Here is a 16,286-nt window from a genome sequence, read left to right as displayed (position 1 = left end):
CTTCATCCGAAGGAATGCAGGATGAGACTGGGCATCCTCGGGAAGCTAGGAGGAGGGTCTCCAAGCCTACTCCCACCGTGACACACTTCCTCCAACAAGGCCACACCTTCTCCTAGTGCCACTCCCTGGGCTGAGCACAGGCAAACCATTACAGATAGTAACTTCAAAGCCAAAAAAAAAAAAAAAAAAAAAAAAGTCCCGTATATCCCTGTTATGAAAGAAAACAGAGCAAAAACCAAATGAGTCATGGTCCCGTGAAGAGTCTATCCCCACACTCCCGTTTGTCTTACTTTCTGTGACTCCCAGAGCAGCCCACGCCCTGACTTCTGAGTCTCATTTGCTTCTGAGTGCCTTTCTTTCTCTTAACCCCGTTTCTAAGCCTATGTTCGAATAGCTTTATTAGTCCCTATGTTGCTTCATACATAGGCTAGTCCCGAAAGCCTTTTCTATGTTAAAGGTAGATATTCCAGTTTGGCCCTAGCCTCTGTGCCCCATAACGATGGCACAGGGACACGGGGAAGGCCATCTGGAAATGCATGAAGTGAGTCTCTACTTGGCACAGAAATGGACTCGCTTCCCAGCAAGTCTGGCCAGAACAAAAGACATAGGTCCAAAGAATGAGGTGAACCTTTTAAAGCCCACAATGTAATCCTTCCCTGAAACACACAGAAAAAAGACGAGGAAGAAGCTTTGCAAATTATCTCCCAGGTGGGTCAGGAACACAAAGAGTTCTTTAAAATGGGGAGCTTCGTGAGGAAGGAAATGATTCTTTTAATAAGATAAACGGACTTTTCCTTCTCAGAATCCCTGCTGAAAACAAAGAGACCCGGAAAAAAAAAATTTCACAACGTACACAGGAGCCTCTGACCCCCAAGCAGCTTCACTTCTAGGAATGCATCCTGAAAACACAACACAGATAACCAGTTATTTGCACAAGGTTGTGTAAAGCTATTCTGTTTGTTGTAGTGAGGCACCAGACTTCTGTAGAATGTATGGGTAGCCCTACAAAACACACAGGGAACCGTATCGTTTCCAGAACTCATTTTTAGATTTAAGGTGCGAGCATACGGCAGGTCACAGAGGGAGAAAAGTAAGATAAGAGTGCATCTAGGTATTTCCACTAAAAACAACTCCCTGTGGAGATGGGGGATGTGAGGGAAGAGGATCACCAAGAGAGGCTTCTCTGAATACGGTTACCTTTTCTTACAGTTCTTAAAATTAGCACTGGGTAAACATTTCACATATTCAAAACTTAAAGAAGATTAAAAATAAAATCCTAAAATGGAAAACAAATTGGGACCAATGAGCCTAACTTCGTTTCAAATGTGGCAGCAGCAGTTAACAAAGGAGTTACTTCAGAAGTCTCCTTGTATACCCCGGGAGGGGATAGTGTTAAGCATAAAGGAAAACCAGGGCATTTTTTGTTGTTAATACAGCAATAAAGTTCTAAACTAGTAGACAAGCATGTGATTCCAAATTTGAAGAAATGTTATGTAATTAGAAACCCAGAAATAAATGCCAAAAACAAAGTTTAGGAGGCCGGTGGGATGGCTCGACAGAAGGCACTCGCCGCCAAGACTAGAACCTGAGTTCAGTCAAGGGGACCCGCATGGAACCCCTCGAGTTGTCTCCTGACCTAGATCAATATATGAAAAAGTTTGGTTTTTTTTTCTTTTAAAGTCAAAGTTAAAATACACTAATATAAGATGAAATTTGAATGGAGCCATTTTACCCAGAACGATCTCTTTAAAAAGCCATTTACTTTTCTCCGATCCGTCTGCTGGAAGGGCCTACAAGAACAACACTGCATTGACAGTGAGCTCACCTCACTCCAGATCTCAGTATCAATGCCTCACTCCTCACCAACTAGAAAGGTGTCTCTGACTTCCCATAAGCCACTGAGGGTTGATTTTCTAGTGGTTTAGCTGCCCTGCAGATGTGGGTGAGCCACAAGCCGATCAGCCCATGGGCTGTGCCTGGTGTGGCCTGAGCCAGGACACAGACCGAGTTACACACCCTCTTTTGTGCACATGCTTCCTTGTGAAGGCAAAGCCAAGAGAACACTGTGGGAAGATCTGAAGGACAGTGCTGCTAGTCCTTGAGACAGACCTTTTAAATTAAGTGTTGCTTCTATCTTATATGTATGGGTGTTTTGCCTGTATGTACGTCTGCAAGCCAGATGTATGCCTAGTGTCCATAGAGATCACAAGAGATCATCAGATTCCCTGGAGCTGGAGTTATAGGGAGCTGTCAGATGGGACAAGTCCTCTGGAAGAGCAGCCAATGTTCTTGAGAAGGCTAGGCTGATTCTATGACAGACATCAAATTGGGCAGTTCAGGAGATTAGGCCTAAAAACACAGATTTCAGGCAGCTAATCAGAAACTGCCCCACCTCCTGGCCTGAAGCTAGGACAACCAGTTTCCAGCCAGTCCCCACACCCGGGTAATGGAATATCCTTAGAGATAAGAGTAAGACAAAGCCCACCTACCCTGGAATTCCCCGTGCTATAAATTGGGCCTGAGAGCTCCCTTTGGTATCTCTCTATCTGGTAATAGGGAAACCCCAGCATGCTGGACTTCTATAGAATAAAACACCCTTTGTGTTTATGTACTATTTAAGTCTTCTGCGAATCATGGACACTTAAATTCTTAACCACTGAGCTATCTTTTTAGCCCCGAGACGCAGAGATCTTCTCGGTGAGCAAAGGCAGGCACATGCCGATTGCTAAAGGCTGTTGGAATCCTTCTGAGTTGCTTTTAATAAAACGAGAAGTACTTTAGCCTTTTCAGTTGAATGCTTTATGAAAAATATCGCTTCCCACCATTTCCCTTCTTTCGTTTCCCTGGCTCTGATGGTAGAAAGCTCTGCTTTGGTTTTGGAGCGGCACAGGACTTTACGCAAAGGCGTCTCCTCTGGAACCAGGAGGCACAGCTGTCATGTGACTGGCTTGCTATATAAATTTAGGGCAAGTCCTGTCGCTGTTTGGATCGTAGTTCTTCAACTGCCAAATTAGGCGTGCGAGACTTGATTTTCTGCCTCTGTAAACAGCGATTTGAAATTTTCTCCAAGTTGGGTAACATGTCTGCCAAGTAACAGGGGCAGCAAGAGAGGCGATAAGGGGTGCCTACAGTAGTACAGGAGCCCTGAAGTCCAGGTGAGCTCAACTCGTGACTCCTTGAGGAAAAGAACAGTATTTGGAGGGAGAGGGGGCTGGAGAGATGGCTCAGTGGTTAATGGCTTGTTGCTCTTGCAGAAGACCTGAGTTCAGTTTGCAGCCCCCACATCGTATGCCTCACAACCACGTGTAACTCCAGTGCCAGGGGACCCAATGCACTCCTCTGTATTATGTATGTACGTAAGCCACCTGCACTTGTGTGGCACATTTTAATCACTAACATATACCAACTACCATTAAAATAGTATACTTTTGATTATGCTTTTTTAAGTAAACATTTGTTCTCCAATCTACAAGGCCCAACATAGGTTCTGAATGGTTCCAGCCATTCCCACCTTCCTGTCACTATGACTGGTTCTGGTAGGACTTCTATTACATCTCAGAAAACATCATGGCTGTGTCTCTGAGACACGGGGATTCTGTCTGCTTGCACGACTGGGGAATTAGACAACTGTCCATAACCATCTATCAAAAACCATAGAATCCCAACGTTTCTGACAGACCTTCAAGGTCATCACTTGGGCATTAATTACCATTGTAATGTGGCAATAGAAAAACATTTGGAAAGGTTTTGTTGGGTAGACTGCTGTTGTTGAAAGACTTCACCCCTGTATCGGGTGGGTGTGAATTTATGTTTTACTATGTGGTGAGAAAGAAAAAAAAAAAGTGGGAAATGAACCTTCCAGAGCCTTTTTGGAACTTGGGATCTGTGCCAGTCTACAAAAATGCCTGTGCCTAGAGCTGGAGGGAGAAGTTCGTGCTGCCTGGGGTGCCGGTGCAGGGTGTGGAACAAGCTGGAGCTTTTGCAGAAAGTCTTCTGCCCCTCGCCAGGTGATAACAGTGATGGATGACCTCTGTTCTATTTGTGCCTGGTTCATGCTGGTTTAGAAACCGTACAGGAGAGTTACTAGGGCAGATGGGGCAGCTTCCAGCAAGTAGTTCTCCCCACTGTATGAACTAGGCTACACTTTTTCCTTCTCTCTCTCTCTCTCTCTCTCTCTCTCTCTCTCTCTCTCTGTGTGTGTGTGTGTGTGTGTGTGTGTGTGTGTGTGTGTGTGTGTGCGTGCGCGCGTGCGCTTGCTTGCATATTTGTAGGTGGTGTGATGGTTTGTATATGCTCAGCCCAGGGTGTGGCACTATTTGGAGATGTGGTCATGTTGGAGTAGGTGGGGCCTTGTTGGAGTAGGCGTGTCACTGTGGCTTTAAGACCCTCATCCTAGCTGCTTGGAAGCCAGTATTCGGCTGGCAGCCTTCAGATGAAGATGTAGAACTCTGAGCTCCTCCTGCACCCTGGGTGCTGCCATGCTCCCACCTTGATGATCCTGGACTGAACCTCTGAACCTCTAAGCCAGCCCCAATTAAATGTTGTCTTTTATGGGACTTGCCTTGGTTGTAGTGTCTGTTCATAGCAATAAAACCCTAGCTAAGTTGGGGGTGGAGTGTGGGGGTATGGTTATGTTCTAGTTTGCTTTCTGTTATTGTCAAAAGTAGCATGAGCAAAATGCACTTTCAGAATTGTTTATTTCGATGTATATTATCAAGGGAAACCAAGGCAGGAACTGAAAGTAGAAAGTATGGAGGAAGTCTGCTCAAGGGTTTGGTTCTTCTGGTTTATTTAATGGCTTTCTTTTCTTTTCTTTTCTTTTTTTTTTTTTTTTTTTTTTTTTTTTTTTTTTTTTTTTTGGAGCTGGGGACCGAACCCAGGGCCTTGCGTTTGGTAGGCAAGCGCTCTACCGCTGAGCTAAATCCCCAACCCCATTTAATGGCTTTCTTACATAACCCAAGGCCTCCTGCCCAGAGATGGTACCATCCACAGCAGTCTTAGGCCTCCTATACCAATCACGTCAAGAAAATTCTCCACAGATATGCCTGTGGACCAATCCAATAGAGGCAAATCTTCGGTGGTTCCTTCTCAGATCTGCCAGGTTACACCCAAGATTAGCTATCCTACCCAAGTGCCACAGTAAACGCTGGAGGTCAAAGGACAGCCTTCAGGGTTGGCATTTCTTCGTGTTGCCAAAGCTTTCTCCAGTGGCTCACCTTGAGGTGCGGTCCAGGAATGTTTATAGGTCCCTGTAAATTCTCTCTTCTGGTCATTCTGCCTCTGCCTCAGTATTCACTTCTGCAAACTCAGTTCTCAGCACAAGGTTGACATGCCACCAGTTCAACCAACTCTGCCACCAATAGCAACATAAACATCCCCTGTGGGACCAGGGCTGCCATTGTGAATGCCTCCTGTTCAAGAAAGCCCAGACACATCACCTTGTATGTTATGGAAAGGCCTTGGGAATCTGACATCAGAACCACAACCCTTGTGAACCCTGGAAGGGTGTAAATGGAGCCTGCTGAATCAGCTGTGTCTAGCTGCATTGCCTTGCGGCCTTGGTTTAAAATGCCAGTCTCTGACTCTCCCTTCAAAAAATGGAGCTTTGAAATGTGGGCTGGACTTAGTTTTGTTTTGTTTTGTTTCTAACAAAGTGAAAAGGGCAGAGAGGATGGTATATGACTTGAGGATTAGCTGATTCAAATTTGCTACCTCTTCTCTCTCCTCTCCCTCTGAAGGCAGCCAGGGGCTATGTCATGGGTATCCGGTGGCCACTTCGCAGAGCTGTCCGTGGGAAACAGAAACCTCCAGCCAGCCTTATGGAATGGAACTCTCCCGCCTTCTGCCACTACGGGCTCCCGTGATCATCAGAGTGGGAAAGCCTCATCCTGAAGCACCAGGCAGAGCCATCCTCAGTCCTGATTCTCAGATAGGTAAGGCAATCATATATGTGCTTTTTTGTTACATTGTTATCTAGGAGGACTTTGTCAAGCCCCAGGAACTGTTGTGGAGTGACACTGCGCTCACCCTTCCACTTGGGAGCGCTGTCATACAGCAGCACAGCCTATGAATGCCTCCTCATGCAGCAAAGGAGAAACATTTCCATGGCAGGGAGGGTCTCTCTCTCGAACTCAAACCCACACATCATCAAGCTGTCACTGGACACTTGAGTTAAATACTTTCTACCTTCTTAAATATACAATTCAATTTTCATGAATAGTGAGATTTGTCACAATATCCCATTCATATCCCATTGAGCAGATTGAGTAGCTCACATGACATGTTAATTGCTTCGATTTTTGACAGCTAAAAATCACACAGTGGCATATGCTCTCAAAGGAGTACTTGTGATTCAAAAATTTCCAATTTACATTCTTTTTTATTAGCCTCCTATAAAAATATCACAAGCGAGCCTTCCCCTTAACTTTCTCAATTGTGATCAACAAAGGTTTACATTTTTTAAGAAAAAAAATGAGGTTTCCACACATAGCAGCTTCCTGCTGATAAAAAAGGAGTAACTCTGAGTTCATCCCCTCTGTTGAGGTGAGAACTGGAAGGTTATAAATACCTTGTAGTTCTGTTAGCCAAGGATTGCTTAAATATTCCATTTTGAAAAAGAAACCGTGGGCTGGAGAGGTGGCTCAGTGGTTAAGAGCACCCGACTGCTCTTCCAGAGGTCATGAGCTCAATGTAAAGAGATCCCATGCCTTCTTCGGGTGTATCTGAAGACAAATACAGTGTACTTATATATAATAAATAAATAAATCTTTAAAAAAAAAAAAGAAAAAGAAACTGTTCTCACCAAGAGTAATTTGGGAGCTTGAGTTCCAAAAGGTAACCCCATCAATAACTTTAAATGTACAATGTAGTCAGAACAAATGGTAACTCCCAGGTTTACCATCCAATGGTGCTGATTTTATTTTTCACTCTTTAATTTTTGTTGACACAAAGGATAGACATCAGTAGGCACAGGGGGGAGTTGAGCTGGTTCCACCTCCTATCTCTGACACAGAGTGCTTCACGCTGAAGGAAACCACTCCGCCCAGTACCCAGTGAGGAAAAAATGCTGGACCTCTCACCTACCGGGCAACCCTGGTTCTCCGGTTGGTTGCTCTCTGGGCGGGCCCCTCCCAACACAGAGAAAAAACAGTTGTTTTCTGGTTTGAAGACTCCCAGTAGCTGGGGAGGGAGAGTGGGCCGAGTACTCAGGACAGGAACACCCAACGGTTTTGAGTGCTTTGGGTTTTGGTTTAGATCTCAGTGAAGCTCAGTGGGACAAGGAACGGGGCCCAGCGAGGTTGCCCAATGCCGTGTAGCTCCCTGCTCTCTTGCAGTAGGAGCACAGATCCGGTTGCTGTACACAGCCCGAGGGGCGCCACCGGCTTAGCACCCATTTTGAGGTTTTCCTTTCCTCACCGTCATCCACAGGCTCCTTCCTGCGGCCCTGTACACGGTGTCCTTCCTCTTTCTGGAAAGTGTGTGTGTGCCCCAGACCCTAGACCCAGCCAGTGATGTGACTCGATTCTCATTGAGTGGTCATCAGCAGAGAATGAAAGGCTCTGACTGAAACAGATAGGCTGCAAGGGAGAAAAGGTGACAGACTTTCTTTTCATGCCTTTAAATATATATATATATATATATATATATATATATATATATATATATATATATATATCTGGGGCAGTTTATCGTTGCTTCTTCCGTCGCTGATTAAATTCCTCCCACAAAAGCAACTTAAACTGCTATCTGTCCAAAGCCAGCATCAGTCTGTCACCCAGTCACACTGCCTTGCTACTGAACATTGTTCTATGGTTAAATTATACGTGTGTGTGTGTGTGTGTGTGTGTGTGTGTGTGTGTGTAAGTTTATATGTGTGTGTGTATAATTTTAAAACAATATGGTTTTATGTGTGTGTATATATATATAATGATATATATGGATATATATAACTTTAAAGCAACTTGAGAAACTCTGGCTCGCAACTGAGGGTGGGATGTGATGGGAGCAGGAATGTGAGGCGCTGGTCACACAAAACCCACACTCGGGAACAGCAGAAGATGAACATTGGTGCTTGGCCCAATCCCTCCTTTTTATTTTTGTTAACATGCTCTCCCAGTTAGACTGGGTCTTTCTTCTTCAATTAATCTAATCTAGACAACCCCTCAAAGACACCCCAAGGCTCTATCTTGTACGTGATTCTAGATCCTGTCTGCCATTTCTTGAGCCCTTTCTAATGTTAATAAAACCTTAGCTTTGCTTCCCACTGACTAGCCCTGAAATTCTTTACTGTTTCAAAGCTGCAGATCTCGGTTTGCATACAGTTCCTCACAGAATCCGGGGTGTCTCCAGGCCGCTGAAGATGATAACAAGGGGTTGTGCATTTGTCCGTGTCTCACACAGCCAACAGGGTGTCACCAAATCTCCTCGTGACCAACCCCACGGGCAACCCCAGGAACCAATGCAATCACAAAGCCAGTGGTGATGGCCACCAGAAACGTTGTCGAGTGTCCTTTGTCTCTGACTCAGGTCTTTTGGCATCATCAGTGAGGCTGAGACAGACTGGCTTGTTAGCTCACGAAAGGATAAAATTCAAAACCCTGTAAATAAAGCTCTTGGCCCTACTGATAACAGACTCTGCTAGTTAAGTTACCCATTGGGATTGAAACCCAGCATTGACCAAGCAGGTTTCTCCTCAGGTGAGTGCACCAATGGCTCTGGCCCAAAAATGTATTAGACACACAGAAATACAAAAGAGACCCGTTAGCCGTTTAGCCTGTTCCCTGCTAAGATGAGAAACTGAAAAGGTAACTGGAACCAATTGTGTCTCTGGTCAGTGCACAGATGTGAAAGAGCCCCTATTCTCATGACAGGCTTGCAGTCAGAACACAGTGGAACTAAAGTAGCACGTTTACCCGGTATTAAAAAAACCTAGGGGCTGGGGATTTAGCTCAGTGGTAGAGCGCTTACCTAGGAAGCGCAAGGCCCTGGGTTCGATCCCCAGCTCCGGAAAAAAAGAACCAAAAAAAAAAAAAAAAAAAAAAACCTAACATGATACACCCCCTCCCTAACAAAGAGGGGTTTGCAGTCCACACTACAGGGAGAATGCAAAGAATTTACATTATTCCTTTCCACACAGATGGGACAGATCTTTAAAATATGAAAATGGGCTTCTGTTTTTCATTCCTCAGTATCGACGTGCAAAACACCAAAAAAAAAATCTTAATGAAAATTTGAAGGTCATTCTCTTTCCCGTTTATTTCTGTTTGATCTGTTAAGACATTTTAAACACTGTGTAAAATATTTGACTATCATTGATTTGGTTTAAAGGTTACTGTCAGACGTTACATTTCAAATGCAAATTTGCATAATCGGAATAGTACTTCTCCACTAACATTTGCTATTTATATAGACTTTTTATCCATCTCTCTCTAGAACCTTATTTTTTTTACATTGCATGTTATGTGTGTGTTCCCATGTGTGTGTGTTCCCGTGTGTGCAGATGCACATGCGTGCTTGCAGAGGCCAGAGAACAACCTGTTGTTCCACAAATGTTATTTACTGTGCCTGGAACCTGCCTGGAACTCTGTCATGCTACCCATGCTACACCGTGCCAGCTCTTTTCTCTTCTCTCTGTTTTTGCGCTGTGAGTTATGGGAATTAACCAGGCACTCATACTTGAAAGGCAAGTACTTTGCTGACTGGACAATATCCTAGCCCTAAGTTTTCACTTTAAAAAGCATTTATTTTTTAGGGGATGGAGCGATGGCTCAGTGGTTAAAAGCACTGTGCTGGCTGCTCTTCCAGAGGACCTGGGTTCAATTCCAAGAACCCACATGGCGGCTCACAACCGTCTGTAGCTCTAGTTCCAAGGGGGGATCCCACACAGACACATAGGCAAGCAAAGCACCAATGAACATTTTGTAAATCAAAAATAGTTTGTTTTTTTTTTTTTTATTATTTTTTTTCTTTTTTTCCGGAGCTGGGGACCGAACCCAGGGCCTTGCGCTTGCTAGGCAAGTGCTCTACCACTGAGCTAAATCCCCAACCCCTTTAATTATTTTTAAATGTATGTGTGTTTGTGTGTGTGTATGCTAGATGAGGAAGCAGGAGTCCCTGGAGCCTGAGTTACAGGCTGTGCGCTGCCTGACGTGGGCTCAGAGAATCAAACTCTGTCCCTCTGCAAGGGCGTCAGATTCTCTTAGTCACTGAGCCATCCCTCCAGCCCTGGTTTTTTACTTTTTAAAATATTTTATGGGGTTGGGGATTTAGCTCAGTGGTAGAGCATTTGCCTAGCAAGCGCAAGGCCCTGGGTTCGGTCCCCAGCTCCGAAAAAAAGAAAAAAGAAAAAAAATTGTATTAATGTCATCCTGAGATTTTCGGATATCTAATTTTACGTCACATCTAAGTCATGTTGAGAAGAGTTCGGCTCAGCAGAACTCGTTGGGGATGGATGGTAGAGGACGTTCAGGGTAGCAAACATGGCCAGTCCTGGAAAGAACCAGTACCCAGAACACTTTCCCTTTGAGAAGAGTTTTCAAGACACTCTTCCAAGCTGGGCAAAGGTGGTGCATGCCTTTAATAGTAGTACTTGGGAGGCAGAGGCAGGCAGATCTCTGAGTTTGAGGCCAGACCAGTCTACAAAGTGAGTTCTAGGACAACCAAGGCTACACAGAGAAACTCTGTCTACAGAAGAAGAAGAGGAGGAGGCGGAGGAGGAAGAGAAAAAGGAAGAGGAGAGGAGGAGGAGGAAGAGGAAGAAGAAGAAGAGGAAGAAGAGGAGGAAGAAGAAGAGGAGACTACTCCGTTCCAAAAGGCGTGAGTAGAACACGGGAAACCATATAGAACGGTTGGCACCCTGAACCTAGCTGTAGTGGTCTAAATAAGAATGGTCCCTTTAGGCTCATACATTTGAATGATTAGTCATCTGGGGTTGGGGGAGGGATTAAAAGGATTAGGAGTTGTGGCCTTGTCTGAGTAGGTGTGTCCTTGTGTCCTTGTTGGAGGAAGTGTCACAGGGATTGGACTTTGAGGTTTCAAATGTTCAAGGTTCTGGATGTAGAACTCTCAGCTACCTCTCTAGCCCCATGACTGTCTGCCTGCCACCATGCTCCCCCACCCCATGATGACATTGGACTAAAGTTCTGTAACTGTAAGCAAGCTCCAGTTAAATGCTTTCTTTTATAAGAGATGTGGTGGTCATGGTGTCTCCTCGCAGCAATGGAACACTAGTTATCTACTAGTAGCTATCCAATATCTACTAGTAACTATCTAGTATCTACTAGTGACAGCTGGGAGTCACCACCATGGTAGGTCTAGAGCCAGGAGGAAGAGAGTTACTCAACTGTACGAAGCCTTCCTGGCCACAACTGCAGCTTTCTGTGGATGGCACAGCCAACTTGCCAGGCCTGCAGTGACTCAGCACAGAGAGGCAAGCAATAAAACCTATGACCTCCTCTTCCCTCCATCCGGGCTCCTGCCCACACCCCAGCAACCAAAGGCATCCAGAGGCAGAGAACAGGGGAGCTTGCTGCTGTGGTCCATAGGCTGGGCCAGCTTCCTGGAATAAAGAAAGGGGAGGGAAAGACAAGGAGCAGACAGACAGAGAACCTGTTTAAATTGCAGCTATAAACACTGCACAGAGGAAGAGGGATCGTCTCTGTTTTACAGATTTCCTTAAGTATCTTCTTTGGCTGAAAGAAACCCAGGGCTTCCTATGCGGACTGAGGTAAGCTGGAAGTCACCCAGAGTCAGAGCTGCCTCGCTGGAGATAGGCAGGGGTCATTTAGTGAGTCATTCTTACACAATGAGAATGTGCCAAGTATCAAACTCTTAGAAAGCCAGAATTCCTGTCTCGACTTTTGTTAGTAAAACCTCAATTTGTAGAACTGGAAATGGCAGGTTGTGAAGGATGGAAATTAAACATTATTTTCTCAATTTTTTTTTTTTTAAGAAAACATCCAGAAAGAATAAGCTCACTGGGAAACAGAAAAGCCAACTCCGCCTTTGACATCACGAGGTGAAACTCAAACCTCAGGAACTGCGGAGGGAGTGGTTTGGTTCCCAGTGGGTCGGCTGGCAGGGAGAGGCTTGCTCACAGTTGCTGGTCCGAGATACAGCTGATGGACGATGGTCCATGTGAAAGAGCTTGGAAGGGAGGGTGACAACCCATGTCCAAGCCAGACGGCAACGTGCAGACACTGGAGGTGGAAGAGACGAGGGCAGGGCTGAGAAAAGTCCGTAGACCACACATTTGTAGGTTGGTCTCAGTCTGCCCACAAGGGCACCTGTAACATTTTACAGCCTAGGATTTAGCTGTAGATGAGACAAGCTAAGGCTGTTCACCACGTAAACGCAGATCTGTAAGAGGGGGGAGAGAAAGGAAGACAGGGGAAGGACAGGAATGGGCCAGGGACATGTGCAATTTTTAAGGGCATTGCTTCTTCCAACTACTCTACACCTCCTAATTGTTTCTCTCCCAATAATGCCACCAAATTATGAATCCACCACCAGATGAACCCATGCAGTGGGCCAGAATGCCATGACACAGTGGCTTCCCTAAAGCTCTTCCCCTGAACACTGCTGCACTGGGAACCAGGCCTTCAACACATGAGCCTTCTGAGGGAGACTTCAGGTCCCAACCAGAATAAACACACACACACACACACACACACACACACACACACACACACTCTTGAACTCACTTGTGCACACACACACATACACACACACACACACACACACACACACACACACACACACACACACACACGAGGCACACATGCCTTTCTAAATGGACCAGTAGGAGGAAGTGTCAGTAAAAGGGTAAGACGGGCTACAGAGAAATGGATCTGCATGCAGAAGACACAAACAACAAATGCTCAAACAAAAAGCATAAGGAAACTCAAGGCAGGAGCTGAGTAATGACTGACATTTATATTTAGGAGAAAGGGCTTTTCACTCTTATATAGAATATACCCTTATATTTTCTTATATAAGAACTTCCATATTAAGAAGAAAACTGGGCACACTGTGTAGAAAGTCCATAGAAAATGAAACACATGTGTCTTCACATGAGGAGATGCTATTAGCCTGGAATAAGAGAGAGGTGACTTAAAACATTGCTTTTTTTTTTTATTTCTATGCTTTTATGAGCCCATACGCCGTGTGTGTGAATTCCTGTCTGTGTACTCGTGTGTGTATGTGTGCTTGTGGAGGCCAGACGTCAATATAACTCACCTTTCGTCTTATTTTTTGAGACAGTTTCTCGTTGAACCTGGAATTTCTCAACTGGCTGGCAAGCCCCAGGGTCCTCCTGCCTCTTCCTCCCCTGTGCTGAGGTTACATAGGTTGCGTACATGTCCTGCTTCCCCTGTGCTGAGATTACATGCATGTGCTGCCTCTTAGGCGCTGAGATTACAAGTGGGTGCTACACTCCCAGCTTTTCCTGTGGTGAAGGGGACTAACTCCAGTCTTTAAGCTTGCATGGCAAACACCTCACCGGCTGAGGTCTCCTCAGCCCCTAAAACCTACTTTAATTGGATTGATAGGTTCCGTTTCTGACCAAACTAGAAGAAGCCCACTAAGGTCTATGTCCCACTTTTTATTGCTAAAACATCTGGCGAAATGTAACAGCAAAGAAGTCAATGGCAGCCGTGGATTGGACAGGGAACCCCAACGTTGAAGAGAGGCCAGTGCATGGTGGTGAGATCCCTCTTGTTCTTGTTGTTTTGTGCTTTTCCTCTCCCTGTCTTAGGTGTCAGCTTCCTGAACACACTAACCTCAGAAAAGAAAGCGGTCGCTTTATCTTGCTCATTGTGGTTAGAGGCTCAGGCTTCTCAGACTTGTTTCCTGATCATTTCCGATTGTTAGTTCCCACTTCAGTCAGGCTTCAGGTCCAAGTCAGCAGGGAGAGAAAACGGTCCTTTTAGAGCAGTGATTCTTGACCTGCTTAGCGTCCTTTAATACAGCTCCTCCTCTGTGGTGACCCCCATGGAAGTGTTTCACTGCTACTTCATAAGTAACTTTGCTACTGTTATGAATCATCATGTAAATATGTTTTCCAGTGGTCTTAGGTGACCCTCTGAAAGGTCATTTGACACCCCCCCAAAGGTGTCACAGCCCACAGGTTGAAGACCACTGTTCTAGAGGGAGCAACTGGAATGAGGGACTCTGGGGAGCTGGAGAGCATGGAGATTTGAGAGGGGTGTTACACAACAAAGGATAACTAAAACATGCCTGTCCTAGCCTGCTTCTTTTGATGCTCCAATAAAACGCAGACCAGAACTAACTTGGGGAGGCAAGGTTTTATTTGGCTTATCAATCATCAAGGGAAGCCAGGGCAAGAGCTCAAGAGAGGATCCTGGAGACAGGACCTGAAGCAGTGACTTCAGAAGAACACTGCTTGCTTCCTTGCCCACCCCCCTCGTTGCTCTTTTTTTTCCTCCATCTTTATTAACCTGAGTATTTCTTATTTACATTTCAATTGTTATTCTCTTTCCCAGTTTCCAGGCCAACATCCCCCTAGCCCCTCCCCCTCCCCTTCTATATGGGTGTTCCCCTCCCCATCCTCCCCCCATTACCGCCCTCCCCCCAACAATCACGTTCACTGGGGGTTCGGTCTTTGCCGCCTGCTCTGTTACACAGCCAGGTTCCAATCTCTTAGGATGGTACCACCCATAGTGGGCTGGGCACTCCCACATCAAGAGAATGGCCCTGCATACAAGCCCACAGGCCAGTCTGATGGAGGCCATTCCTTAATGTTATTTCTTCCCACCTGGGAAGTGTCAGGTTCACAAAAACTAAGTAGCATGGCACCATATCTCAGGCTCACTTCTGCGGGGGCCAGAACTTGTACTTTTTGTTCTGCGATGGGGTTTCACTCATTGCTGGGGCCGGTCTGTAGCTGCTTAGTTCAAGTGATCTTCCATCCTCAGTCTGCTGAGTGGCTGGGACTACGAAAGTTTGTGCCACCAACACAGCTTAACTAAGTTTTGTTAATTCAGCTATGATAAGATTATTCCCAAGAGGGCTGGGATAATCTCTTCCCTAGGATGTGCAAGACCCTGGGTTCAATCTCCAGTATAAAGATAATCTGAGCAAAAAGGATTTAAAAAATATTCCATTCAATCTTTTTTTTTTCAAAAAAAAAAAAAATCTCAAACCTTCCCAATCAAATAGCAAAAGATGAAGCTATATGCAAGGATGACTGTAAGTTCAGGGGCTGGGAAAATAGGAACTCTGCAACTAAAATCCAGAAGTCTACTGAATCGTCAGTTGGCTCCTAGTTGTTAAAGTTCCTGAAAGATTTGCCTTGGTTTTCAGAGAGAAGAGAGCTTCAGGACCCTGCTGAAAAACAGCCAAGAATTGCTCCTTAAGGCAGTGAGGGAGCTAGGACAACCTCCAACCTGGAACACCTCCAGGGGTTGAGGTCCAGGCGAGGAACCCAGAGGGTAGAGGTGGGCGCGTGTCTGGTGAGTTCTAGGAAGCCTAAGGGGATGGGGAACACTATGGACCACCGCGAGGTGAGGTTTCAGTAATAAATCTGATCTGAGCTTCTCATCACCTGGAAGTCTGGTACAACTAAAACTAAGCTTGTGCTCAAAGTGGATTCTGTTCTAAGAGGTTAAGAAAAGGGAGGTGTAAGGAGCCTAGTCCCTTCCTTTCCCTGCCCTGCGAGACAAGAGAACTATCCCACACCATCCCACGAAGACCGCCAAGGAGGTCACACCCTCCCGACCGGGCTCCTTTTCTGTCCAGAGTGACCTCAGGCCAAGAGCCCCACCCCACTCGCCACAGCCCCGCCTTCAACACGCCTCATGACAGCTGGCGAGGCCCCGCCCACCCAGCGCCGCCACATCCCACCAAAAGGACAGCCCTCATACCCCGCCCCTCCCGCTGCGGCCCCGCCCCTCTCCTGAGCGACAGCCAGTCAAGTTTCGCTCTGACACCTCCGCTCCCCTTCCTCCGGATTTACAACAGCTAAGGCACCGCCCCTTTCACTGTGATCCCGCCCCCAGACCGAATGACAGCCGGAAGGCCCCGCCCTGCCCGGTTGTTGACGCCTCCTGTCGGCCCCTAAGGCGCCACGCCCCGGTCGCTCACCCAGTCCTCTCCGCCTTAGCGCTACGGGCCTGGTTCTCCCGACTCGGGCCGCCCCCGAGGACGCCGCGTGGGCGGCCGGTGAGTGGGGAGGGGCACAGCCCTTGCGGTGGGCCCGCCGGGGATTCCTCGGACCCGGAAAAGAGACGCGGCAGCGCTGGGCGGGGCTAGAGATCCACAAGGGTGTG

General features: G+C 46.3%; 1 protein-coding gene and 1 long non-coding RNA gene across 7 annotated transcripts in view; both read left to right on the top strand.

Moving 5' to 3' along the window:
• LOC102552874 (uncharacterized) overlaps window positions 1–8,625 on the top strand; it is a 34,577-nt gene extending 25,952 nt beyond the window's left edge. The window contains exons 3-4 of the long non-coding RNA XR_005488606.2: window positions 5,739–5,933; window positions 8,298–8,625. This is a non-coding gene — a long non-coding RNA (uncharacterized LOC102552874). The remainder of the gene's footprint in view (window positions 1–5,738; window positions 5,934–8,297) is intronic.
• A 4,815-nt stretch (window positions 8,626–13,440) lies between these two features.
• The window catches only part of Ano10 (anoctamin 10), a 119,067-nt gene continuing 116,221 nt past the window's right edge, over window positions 13,441–16,286 (top strand). Inside the window, exon 1 of one of the 6 annotated variants that reach the window (XR_010054536.1) lies at window positions 13,441–13,701. Coding sequence is in view for 3 of the 6 variants with exons in the window: in XM_063266493.1 (XP_063122563.1) it covers window positions 13,644–13,701 (58 nt within the window). In the remaining 3 variants the exon portion in view is untranslated. Of the gene's footprint in view, window positions 13,702–16,074; window positions 16,180–16,286 lie in introns of those variants that run through there. The other 5 variants (XM_063266493.1, XM_017596162.3, XM_039082772.2 and 2 more) reach the window with 5 other exon arrangements.

The sequence above is a fragment of the Rattus norvegicus genome, chromosome 8 (genome assembly GCF_036323735.1).
Source record: "Rattus norvegicus strain BN/NHsdMcwi chromosome 8, GRCr8, whole genome shotgun sequence".
NCBI lineage: Eukaryota > Metazoa > Chordata > Mammalia > Rodentia > Muridae > Rattus > Rattus norvegicus.
This window is presented reverse-complemented; position numbering and strand designations above follow the sequence as displayed.